This window comes from Argentina silus (assembly GCF_951799395.1).
Source record: "Argentina silus genome assembly, chromosome: 10".
Classification (NCBI taxonomy): Eukaryota; Metazoa; Chordata; class Actinopteri; order Argentiniformes; family Argentinidae; genus Argentina; species Argentina silus.
In genome coordinates this window covers 15,214,725-15,227,221 of record NC_139664.1, presented here as the reverse complement: position 1 = coordinate 15,227,221, position 12,497 = coordinate 15,214,725, and the positions used below count along the sequence as shown (strand labels likewise).

At 38.6% G+C, this 12,497-nt stretch overlaps 2 protein-coding genes across 2 annotated transcripts in view; both read right to left on the bottom strand.

Moving 5' to 3' along the window:
• Positions 1-408: 408 nt before the first annotated feature.
• Positions 409-2,604, bottom strand: LOC310811308 (protein lifeguard 1; the record flags this gene model as incomplete). Its single annotated transcript, XM_083679427.1, has 9 exons — positions 409-558; positions 773-820; positions 952-1,041; positions 1,212-1,299; positions 1,552-1,589; positions 1,681-1,771; positions 1,902-1,955; positions 2,127-2,205; positions 2,349-2,604. The coding sequence occupies 9 exons, from the start codon at positions 2,602-2,604 to the stop codon at positions 409-411; spliced, it is 894 nt and encodes a 297-aa protein (XP_083535553.1).
• Positions 2,605-9,704: 7,100 nt separating this feature from the next.
• LOC310810515 (CUB and sushi domain-containing protein 3-like) overlaps positions 9,705-12,497 on the bottom strand; it is a gene marked incomplete at both ends in the record, with an annotated part of 91,006 nt that continues 88,213 nt past the window's right edge. The window contains 6 exons of the mRNA XM_083678305.1: positions 9,705-9,864; positions 10,060-10,195; positions 10,369-10,456; positions 10,926-11,038; positions 11,319-11,477; positions 12,135-12,200. Of these exons, the coding sequence (XP_083534431.1) occupies positions 9,705-9,864; positions 10,060-10,195; positions 10,369-10,456; positions 10,926-11,038; positions 11,319-11,477; positions 12,135-12,200 (722 nt within the window). The remainder of the gene's footprint in view (positions 9,865-10,059; positions 10,196-10,368; positions 10,457-10,925; positions 11,039-11,318; positions 11,478-12,134; positions 12,201-12,497) is intronic.

Here is a 12,497-nt window from a genome sequence, read left to right as displayed (position 1 = left end):
AATAATTACTCTACATCAATTATCTACAAAGTACCACCTGTATACTATCTATACAGTACCAGTCAAAAGTTTGGACACTCCTTGCCAAGAGTGTGCAAAGCTGTCATCAAAGCACCTTTTGAAGAATCTAAAATATAAAACATATTCTGGTTTGTTTAAAACGGATTTCTTTACTACATAATTCCATATGTGTTCCTTCATAGTTTTGATGTCTTCAATATTAATCTACAATGTAGAAAATAATAAAAAATAAAGAAAAACCATTGAATGAGAAGGTGTGTCCAAACTTTTGACTGGTACTCTATATTCTACTCTACTGTGTGTTTTAAATTAAACTAGGAGCTCAGAACACATTGAGGAATACAGAACAGTGGAACATGGAAGTGCTTGGGCTGCATGGTGGTGATGTCAACGACAGAGTCCAATTAGTTGCAGCAGCATGAGGAACAGTGAGATGATGTCCAGGTACAAGTTGAGAGCAGCAAAGATGTATTCCTCTGGAGAAATGCTGTATTTGTGTTTCCCACCCAGAATAAGCTGTGTATCCATTACCAAGTACTGGAGGGAGAAGGTAAAAGAATGTGTTGTTGGACAGATAACAAACTGATATCAGATAAACTAGAGAGGTGTTTTTAGCACCTTGGATCACATAATTAGCTTTTATCGTACATTCACACAAAGACTACTGCCAGTAGTATAAGTTGCAGTAACCGAATGGGCTGCTTCACCACCCTAACTAATTAGTGTAAAAGCAATTTTGGAATGTACTTACTATAGAAAAGACCAATGTTCCCAGGCAGGCATACACAATGTAAACATACTGTTGAATAAAAACATGCAATCAGTCCTGAACAAATGGATTTGTTCTATTTATTGAAAAGTAAAAAATCTGCTGACTCAAACTTTTGTATTGGTGTCATTTGTACACATCCATAACAGCCCTGGATTTACCTGGGTTCTAATAATTCCACATAGCAACCCAAAGGATATAAGTGTCCAACCAAGAGCCCACATACATCCATATGCTGCAGTGAAGTCCCACTAAAACAGCAAAGTATGAGTGAGAGAAGGCATCGTATTTGAAAAAGCAATATGCAGTAGCCTATTATGTCAGAAAGATAACGTAGCAAGAATAGCCGCCATAAACCCATAAACCATCAGAATCGTACTGTGTGGGTGTGGATAAACATTTACTGTAGGAGAGAGCTTACTTTGGATTGCATGGCAAACGCACTCATTGCAAAAGACACTAGCGCTGTAGCCCCCACTGCCCATAGAACAGCCTCGGCATTGAAGAACCTGGGGCAAGTCAGATTTCATTTGAACATCATTGCTGGTTGAATAGAAATACTCAATCTTTTCATTTGATTAAGTTATTGAGGTTTATACTGCAAACTGCCATGAGTAATAGTACTGTATAATAGCAAACTGTCATGAGGGATAAAAGTGCTCTGACTAACTGAAACAGAGGGGAGGTAGATATAAAAGATGTTACTATCTATGAGTAAATCAGGGTCAATCCGGGGACATCAAATAGGCAGCAGTACTCACACTGCCACTGATCCAAGCAATAGACCCTCTGCAATGGTCTACACAGGACAAAGAACACATAACACATCATGAATGAGGACCAGAAGGGGTTTTAGTGTAATTTGATGCCTCGTTGGATATGATACTCACAAACAGTCCCAGGAATATGAAATTGAGCGGGACTTTTCGCCGTATGTTGTCAACACAAGACAAGACTATGATGAGGCCAAAGACCACTCCCCTGTTCAAGAGACAAAGTAGAATAGATGATATGTTGCAATCACATGTACCAGATGGAAAGTGATTGATGTGCATGCTTTCACAAAAGAGTGTAAGATTTCTGAGGAATTTCTGAGGATATTATGGCTTACATCATGGTGAAGGAAAACCACCTGCTGGAGATAGTCCATTCCTTGAGTGCCTTCCTACAATTAAATAGAGGAAACATGAATCCATTTGTTTTATAGGTACATATGATGCTTCCAGCTGCTATGGTATTGTTTGATGTGAAAATTCAATGGAGATAAGTTGATTTAGATCTAATCTGTTCTGCCTCAAGGAGATTTTAAGTGGGTTGAGAGGAAAGTGTCACTCACCAGTAGAGAAATGCGCAGATGATCCCCACGGTGGCTACAAGCTGAATCATTAGAGTCAGGTACACCTTCCTAATGAAGCCTGTAGAAACAACTCACACAGCTGTCAAAACGTCCCTGTTCTTACGACAGGTACTAGTTCATTCTTCACATCAAAACATGTCTACAGATTGAAATGATCTAATTTCAATTAAAACGATATGAGTGTAGATCTACACGCCTAACCTCTTCTGATTGTGGCATCATTGAAGCAGTTGGTATCCTGAAAGTCGATGGAGTACTCAGGTGGAGCTTCCTGGTTGTGTCCTTGATTGGGTTGGTCTTCTTGGTAGGTCATGTTGTCGTAAGGACCGGCAGGAGGAGACACCATAGCGATGTTGTCCTTCCCAGCGTACTCCATACCAGAGGCAGGGTGCTGGGCATAGCCTGAAGGGTTGTATGGAGGGGGAAGTGGTCCACCACTTTTATTGGCTTGATCCATTCTACCTTAATATTACCAGGAAAATACCATCATTTACATACAGGGAAATCTGGATAACATGTTGCATTACAGTGTTTGTATTATTATATTTGTTTTATTCTAATCATTTTGATATTATTATTATATAACACATATTTATACGTCATTGCCCCACTGTACTAAGAGCAATGACCCTAGCATAAACCCTGACCCTTTCCTTAACCATAACCGAAAGTAAACATTATGCTTTTAAAACAGTTGTAACAATAGTAACTACACAGTGTAACACTAAATTTGTCATGGAAAATGTGACTGAAATGTGGCTATGCCATCAAATACCAGTAAAGCTCAAGTTTCCTTTTATCTCTACGGTGATAGTATTGATCCATGAATGTGGAACTGCTGTAGTTGATGCTGTAGTTGAATTACAAAACATCACATGTCTTCAAGACCACACATTTACATGACAACAATAATACAATTAGATAAACTTCATACATTGTAATTATCAATACAATTCCCAGATTTCTTTTCCTTACCTTTATACTGGGCTCCAATTCAGCACTACTTCCTGTAACTATTCCCTCCGGGCAAAGTCTACCTGTAATCAGTTAGTTCCTACAGAGACAGGACATTGTTTGCCTCCAGGGAAAGTATATATCATCATCATTGATCTGAATACAGTAAAATAACCTAGCTTTTTTTTTGGAAAATTGTTTTGCTTCTCCCTGTAGAGTTATATACAGTTTTCATACACGTCTGTGTTGTCGCAACAGATCAATCAGATTTAATTTACAGTCAAAAATGCTTATTTTCCAATTTTCTAAAATAAGCTTTTTGTTTTATGATCTACCCTACCACATTGAGTAGGTAGGGCAGATGAGGACACAATACAACAATAGCTGGTGTGGGCTTATAGTTCACACAGGTCCTACCTCTCCGGTCCAAGTCCCATAGATTCGATTAGATTAGATTCAACTTTATTGTCATTGTGCGAAATGCAGTTAGCGTCTAACCAGAAGTGCAAAATAGCAGAAAGTGCAATGAACAGTATTTACAGGTAGTGCAATATATGAGCAAAGTGTGCAGTATAATATAAGTAGTGCAGTGTAAGCAGTATATGAGTAAGTATTAGCATTATAGCAGAATAAATAAGTTACAGTATGAACAGTGTAGCAGCATATGAGCTGTATAGGTAATGCAGTCTAGCAGTATATATGTATTAACAGTAACATGAGGTAGATAGCAGAATAAATATAAATATGGAATGCCGCATGAACAGTATAAACAGGTATGTACAGTATGTGCAGAGTATTAACAGTAGTATTAAAGAAAATATAAGGATATGTGCATTATGTGCATTATGAACAGTATGAACAGATATGTACAGAAGAGCAGTGGTATTGAGTAAGAGCAGGGGAGGGGAGTAATAGTGCAATTGTCCGGGTGGGGGGGGGGGGGGGGGGGTGTTTGCCATGACTGGCTGGTGCTAAACAGTGATAACAGTGTACATATGGAAATCATGCAGGATTAATTTAGCATCTATGCAATCCAATGGGATTGTCCAGGTGATTCTAGGGGTACAGCTGTGTATAGTCTTGTGTAGCCAGACACTGCAACCTATATCCCTGGCAAAATATGTTTTTTTACAAAGCTTCTATATAGAAATATTGTTATACCTTGGTAGTTCACACAAAATGTTATTATTGATTACACTTATTTTTCTACTCGCTCCATTCTCAGGATGAAACCTAGGCAAGAAAATGACCTCAGCACCAAGCAAGTCCTCTAGATGGCATTCCAACATCTTTTTTTACAGTGCGTTCTAGTTTCCTGTTGAAATAAGGCTATCAAGGCCATATTCAGTTAAAGATAGACAGGCCTATTGATATTTTTCTGACAGCCAACAATGTATCATCATGATGTCATTATCTCTGACAAAAACACCTTTCAATGAAATGTCATGAGTGTGAAGAGACACACTGTGTTTTGATCTATGAGTTCTGTGGCTTGATCAATGGGCGACATACTTGACAACATAATTATTCATATAATAAACACTGGAGGGCACTAGTCTCTGTTGTTTTCCTAATTGCCATGATTTGGTTGTATATATATATATACATATATATTCTCCATATATATTCTCCAACCACAATAACCTGAAAACATAGCATGTAAAATCCATTCACTCTGGCGAGTGCATGTTCTGATAGATTTGGTCAGACTAGGTGTGCTGAATTAGATTCTTATGATGGTGATTGGGTTCTTTGAGTGCGTCAGAGGCAAGGCAGTTGTGCCCTAGGAACAGTGGCTTCCAAGAGTGCGGGGGGTGACAGGCACAAAGGATGACGGAGAGGCTGGCTGAGGCTTGGGGACACGTTTGAAGGAAGCCATTTTACGTCTGACATCCCCTGTCAAAGGAAAGAAGATTTGGTTCTTTCCAGAACTTATTCAAACAGAGAAAATGGATTTCACATAACACATGACAGCCATGACGTAACTGACAGTGGCACATCAGCCACGCTTTAGGGAAGAGAGCACACCCTCTAGCAGTTAAAAGTCAAGAGTCAAATTATGTTTGTATTATTTCATTACACAGCTCTATAGTATGTGAATAGAAAAACTAGAAAGTGTGTGTGTGTGTGTGCGTACGTACGTGCGTGCCTGCATGTCTGCGTGTCTGCATGCGTAGGCACGTGGTGATGATCAATGAGACTACTACATAATGTTAATTTAATTTGGTGGCATGTTGTACCTGCAACTTACCTTACACTTTGAATTTGAGTTACTCCATGATTCATATCTACCTCAAATTCTAAGTATAAGTTAACTTGCAGGTATACCGTGTACTTGCAAGTTACCTTGCACTTTTAATTTGACTTCAGATGAATTTGAGTGTAAATGACTCAACGGAGTTCAAAATGATTTGGAGATTTGCCCGCCTGACACAATCGGCCATGAAGGTTATGGGTGTGAGGTAGCATCCCTCCCTGGAGACTATTTTTGAACAAACTGTTATCAGACAAGCACAGAAAATTCTTTCAGACCCCTGCCCTGTACTGCATTCGGAGTATTAGCCTCTCCCTCAGGCAGCCACATAGGGTCCCCACGTGGAAGCCAAATAGGTATAAACATTTCTTCATTCCCATGTCCATCAATTCTCCTGAATCCTGAATAGCAAGAAGTGAAGTTGAGCTGTGTTAGTCATCCACTGACTGAATGTATGGGAATGTGCAATATCTATTATGTAAGTGGCTATATGAGAAGTGCACTCTGTGTCTACGTGTTATGTTGAATGTGTAATGTAAAGTGTGTATTTTGTATACAGCACAGGGTGTCTTAGATAAGTCCCCCTCTGCGACTAACCCATCTTAAACAAGGCATTATATAATCTCCTGATAATGCTAATTGTAATTGATCCAATTATAGACTACTAGAGAATGTTCTGGAACTGTTCCAGAATGTATGCCTATCAGCACATATTGTTACCATAAGAACAGAAAGGTTTCCTATGTGAACTCTCTTCTTTGGATACATGTGCTATATAAGGTGCTGAAGATAGCATGTATGACATATTTTCCTCCCATTTATGCTTCAGTCAGCTCCTCTGCCATTGGCACATACAATAATCTAGACAGTATAACATGTCTAAAATGTCAGGCTCAGATAATATATTAGTGTAAACTAGGAGCTTGTTATCCCCAAACATTTCTTGATGAGAATAAATGTCAAATATGAATTCATGACTCCCCACTTCTACTCTCCTACACCCCATAATGCCACAATTTGAGCATTCTGATCACAGTCCAAATAAGAAGCCATCCTTTTTTAATCATGTTTTCAGTGTCAAGCGCATGTAATGTAGACAGAACTGAAATTCTATGTGTTATGTACTGCAGCTGTATGGACTCAATACTATTTGTTACACTCTTTCACAAGAAGTATATACTGAGATTTAATATTTTAGTGTTGTACCTGTTTTGACATACATGGTACTGTGCTCTCAGAACATTGCATTATTTCTCTTCTCATTCCCATCCCTCTGCTGCTCTCAGTCGTTCCCACCTCATTTTTTCCCTTATTACCGACTGCCATACAGTATACTGTAAGTTTTTATTTTGCCGTGGTGCCAGATACAGTTCCTAAAACTCTCTATCTGTAAAGCCTTCACCAATTTTGAGCTGAAAATATTTTTTTTCACTAAAAAAATAATTATATTTTATATTGATCCACTGTGTTTTTCCAAGTCTCCTAACATGGTATTTGTAGGGTTATTTTAACTTGGATGTCATGCTTTAAGAGGTATTTTTGTACCTGACACCAAAGGTTTGCCACCTTGGGGCAGTTCCAGAAAAGATGATCTATTGATTCAACTTCTTCACAGCACAGCCTGCATAAGGGTGATTGTTCAATGCACCATATCGTTACCATTCATCTAAACTCACAAACACAGCATTCCACCCAATCATAATCCCCTGAAATAATTACACTCAAATAAAAATGTCTTGTGTTAGCTTTTAATATTACTCTATTTGTTGCATTCGGCTCATTTCTTGTTTCCATGGTTCCCATACCCAGTTTGTTGTGTAACGGGAGAGAGCTGCGATTGTTGTACAGGATCTGAATAAAAAAATGCATGTCCCATTTCAATTAGAGGGTCCAATTACTGAAGACGCTGGGTGATCAAACGTGAAGGCTCTTCTTTCATTTCAAGGTGTGGAGCTTGGGGGGTTTCCTCAGGGTTTTGTCAAGGATTAAAGTTAGCTATTGGGCTCTGGAGACTGGTGAGTTGTCACAAGAGCCATATGTAGTGTGAATGCCAGTGGTATTTGCTATGCCTGTCAGCCTTGAGAGAAGATGGAATGATTATTTTCCTAAGCTTAATCGATGATAGCCTGACAATCAGGATACACGTGACAAAAGAGTCCTTCATGCAATTCCCATATTGTCACTTTAAATTGCTTTCTGTGTCTTTGTTTCTCACATGTGACCTTATCCGCTCAATCACTTTGATTTACCTAAATTGTTGTCAATTATTTCCTTCCTGTGGCTTTTATATAACAGCTATTACAATCTGTCACCTCTTTATTGTCGTGCCCAAGCAAGAATCACTGAATCATTATATCACTGCATATGTCTGTCACAAGCTGTCAGATAGTCCTTACCTTCTATTGCTTGTGATTCACTTTCATATTTGATGGTGCCATGACTCTGCAGTAACACCACCTTCCTGTTTGTTTGAAGATTCACTGTGTAGTCATCCTACAGTATGACTTGTTTGATCCCCAACTACCTACAAGCTTTCAAGGACTGATGGAGTTTCAATACTCTAGGTATTCTACTTTCTAGGGTTTTGATCCCCTCTACTCTACTGTCCATCGCTAGCTAAGGAGGAATAACTTCCTCTGATGCCCACATCTCAATGACAGGCAATGAAATGTGGAGCTATAGGATTGGGCTCTTTCAGTCAAATGTCTTTGTTATATCATAAATGCAAAACTGCTGTGTTAGTCTGCCATTCATTCAATATAAATAGAATATCACAAAGACATGTCATTAGAGTTTATGTTTTTTTTATATAAATTAAGGATTTATACATCGGCAATAAAGAAAAAATACAAAACAATTTTTCAATCTTACATGACATTTACATATGAAAATGTACACAACATATTCAATAACTTACAAATGCTTATTTGCACAAAAATATATCTCTTTACAAAATATTTGAATATATACATATACATTGGCTCTGAATTGTTTTACATAGGATGACCACTGAGTTGTACAGTGAAAAGCATTCTAAACTAATCTGAAGTCTGACTTAATAGGACAGACCTTTTTTTAAATATTTATTAGATGCATTTATTGTCATCAATCAGAAATGTGAAATTGCAAAATATATTACATATTGATAACACAAGACATTTGCCAAAGAGAATGCCATCAAGTATCAAAACTGTATAAATGTACAAAATGTAACTGCAATGACAGGAAACACATATTGTAGTGGTACAAACTACTATAGCAGCAACGCTATAATATTTGATCATTTTTGGCAGACATGCACAAGTATGAACGTATGAGCTGCTTTAAAACATGTCTCTTCTCTAAGGTAAGGAAGGTTGACATGAAGTTCAGTGAATCATCCAAACACTGAAGATAATGTACACTGTTGTTTTCCAGATGAAATAATAACAATGTTTTCCTTTAACGTATGCCCATACAGTATTTGACAAGGCACTGCAATGATTTACTTCATGGTTTACAATGTCAAAACATGATCAAGACTCACTGGGACCCAAGTAATGAGAAAGTGATGGTAACTTTTTTCAAAGTGTGCAACATATAGAGTGTTTGTGGAGGTGTATGGTTCAGCAAAATATAACCCAGTTATATGACGGGACGTCCATGGGACCGACACAGAGCACCGTGGAACTCCCTCAGTCTCTCAGATTGACTAAACACTCAAACTCAAACTCAAAATATCAATCCAGAGAAGGGAATTCAAGTTCTCAGTCACTCCAAAAAAATACATTTTCTTTGATAATAAAATTCCTTCATTTATCTTCAGTCAGGGGGCAGAAACATCCAATCTAAAGTAAATTGGCCAAAGAGCGTATATAGGGAAGAGACTCCTTCTTACTCCTCATCTCTCATGGCACGCTGCATGGAAAATGAACCCCGCAGATCACTTTGATCGACTCACAGTTGAGAAGCTCAGTGTTTCTAAATGAGTTTCTGGGGATGGAATATTACGAACAAAAATGGGGCTATACTTGCGGAAATAAGGGTTACATTTGGTTTGGCTTTGAATAAAACACTCCCACCCTTTAAGTTGTATAGATATCTATAGAGCATAAAAGGCTCTATTTACCAATATGCCGGAGGATATTCATATAACAAACACTCTTAGAGTGTAAGTGAGGATTACTTCACCAATCTTGTGAAGATTTGAACTGACTTATAACAACGCGCCTCACTCACATTCCCGTACACACAACACTATTTGTTCCTGAACGTGTGCTTTTACGTTTCTGACGATGTGTGCTTCTTCAGAAACATGCAGATGTATCCGTTTACAAAACAAGAACTAACTCTCTGTTTGGCATCAGACATCAAACCATGGTGCAGACTGTGTTCAGATTGGGGTCAAAGCGGACTACTTTTCCCTCAGCAGCTTTCGTGTTGGTGTTGTACATGGGATTCTCGAACGTGGCCTGCCCATTGTTGTTCTCATGGACGGAACAGCCTGTGTATTGTGTTTTATCGGTTTTCCTGGAAAACAGAGCACACAGCTGTCAGGACAAAGACCATTGTCTAAAAAACCAATCAATTCAGGTACGTTTTTAATTATCAAGCCCTTTTCAGTGTAAAGCACATTGTGTAAAACAAATTTTTCTCATACTATCTTTTACTAAACATAAATTAAAAGTGATCAAATGAAGAACCACCTCAGTGAAGTATACGTACCGCTGCTTGTACAGATAAAATCCAAGGCCTGCAAAAATCAGGGCAAAAAAAGGCACAAGGATGGCTATGGCCACAGAACTACTGTGCGTTCCACGGGGGGTGTCAGGAGTTGTGATGTTCTCTCTAATGTTTAAACCTGGATGGGAAGAAAACACATTTAGATGGGAGCATTACCAGGGTCATACTGCCTCTCTCCCCAATGCTTCAACACTTACTGACTCCATGATGATGATGACGACAATGATGATGAAGATGATGGTCACAATTATTCCAACAACAACATTACTAAACAGATGTATTGTACTGTACCTAGTCTCTGCAGTCCAAACTGACCGTAGTCTTTACCCTGTATAAAGCCTTGGAATACATAACTGCCACCATCAGGCTCTGCCGAGACCTTTCAGAAGAACATAAAAAGATGCGAACATACATTGTCTATTTAGAAATATACAAACATATTTCTTTGAACTTGCTCAAGCACTGAAGTCCTCTATCCATAACTCTGCATGAGTTACTTATTGGTCACACTGTTTTACTTTATGGTCTTTGAAGTTCTTAGCAGAGAAACTTCAATTTTACAAGAACAACAATTACTTTACATCCCTCTCAATCATCTTGGATGATGGACATGTTCTTCTTGTGGATATCTACCATACATATAGTTAAAGCAGTAAAGTGTCGGCAACATATAAATGTACACAGTCAATATCACAGATAGTTTCAAGATATGAAAGCAAACTAGCAACAGTAGGCCTACTGTAATTTCAAACTTCATGTAAGAAAGTAACTCTTGTGAAAAAATAATAGATTGCAGTTATTCCACAGCTAGTAGCCCACCCTCCCAAATTCCAGTGTACAGTACTTACAAAGCCGTCCATGGCCAAGGTCTCGTCAGTAATCCTGCTGTACGTGCTGTGAACCAGGGCTTTCATGTGGTACAGAAGGAGCATTAGCCGAGCCTCTTGGCTTTTATACACTCCTGCAGCAGAGAGAAGGAGAGGAGGAGAGGGGAGAGGAGTGAAGAAAGAAAGAGGGGTGTGGGGTGTGGGGTGTGGGGGGTGGGGGTAGAGGAGAGGCAGTTTGGTGAGCAGTCACCATTGACTAATACATCCGTCTTCAGAACCAATAGTTAATTTCCGCTCTTAGGCATGAAATAATTTAGATGGGATTGACGCAAGGCACTGGGAAAATAAATGAATGTGACAACAACAAAAGCAGTTAAGACAGAGTAGTTAAGACAGAGGGTTTAGATTACTTACCAGAGAGCAGGAACTCCATGTTGCTGTCCGTCAAAGTTACATTGACTTTTCCAGTAGTTGTATTAAAGCTAGTGATTGTCAAAGTCATTGGTTGCTTCTGGCCCTTATAATGATAGGAACCTTTCCAGATGAAGTCAGGGGCAAAGACGTCATCGGGAACTGCAACAAAAGACATTCAAGACATCTATATTGGGAGCAGGTAATCACAGCGCCATGTACAACATGGACAGTGATTGTCGTTCTATTTTGTTGTTTACCAAGTTAACATGTTTGGGTGATGAGACTATCTGACCTATCACACGGTGGGCTCTGTGGGACATAGAATACCACCGTTAGCATGAAATCAAAAGATGTTTTTAAGTTGACGCCGGCATAGAGATGAAATTAGTAATTAGTGAAATAAAGAAGAAAAAGCACATCAAAAAAACTGTTTACAGAAAGTTTCACAGCATGTTAATATAGACAGTTCCCAGCTTCGTTAATGTAATTATACTCTGCAAGTTGTCAACAGGTAGTGAAACACTGCAATTTCAGTTTGTTACTCATTACAGACAAGTGTGGCTCTGTGGATGGTTTGTTTGAGGCTCAACACTAAAGACTGTTTTAGCTGTGCTTGTCATCTGTCCCCAAAACATCCTTGGTATAGATGCTGACTTCAGAAAAGTTGAATGGCATAAAATATACAAATTACAATTTTGCATTGCAGTCTCGCACTATCTATAGACAACTGTCAAGGTGAGAAAAGTAAGAAACTACCAGCAATTGTGAACCATCAATCACATACAGTATATATAGCTATTTCAGACAGTATCTTACCATTTATTTTTGGGCTTGGTGTCCCCTGTATGGGTTTGATAGTTTTCTCAGTCAATTTCAAGCCCTCTAGAAACACATAAATATGTATGTCAGAAGCAATCATACACAGCACAGTGGATACACCCTCAGGATGTTATACAAAATAAACACTGCATGACTCCAAAATGTTGCCAACACAGTACTTTTCCCTAATTTTGCATTGCATAAGCTTGCCACGCAGATTTAACATCTCAACAAACTTACAGCTACTGTAGTGCCTTCCAATGCATCTTGGCAAAGTTACTCAGATTACCTGGCAATAAATGAGTATACTGTACACAGTAATATCAATCGCGCTAAATAGTTAATCCTCTGACAGGCGCG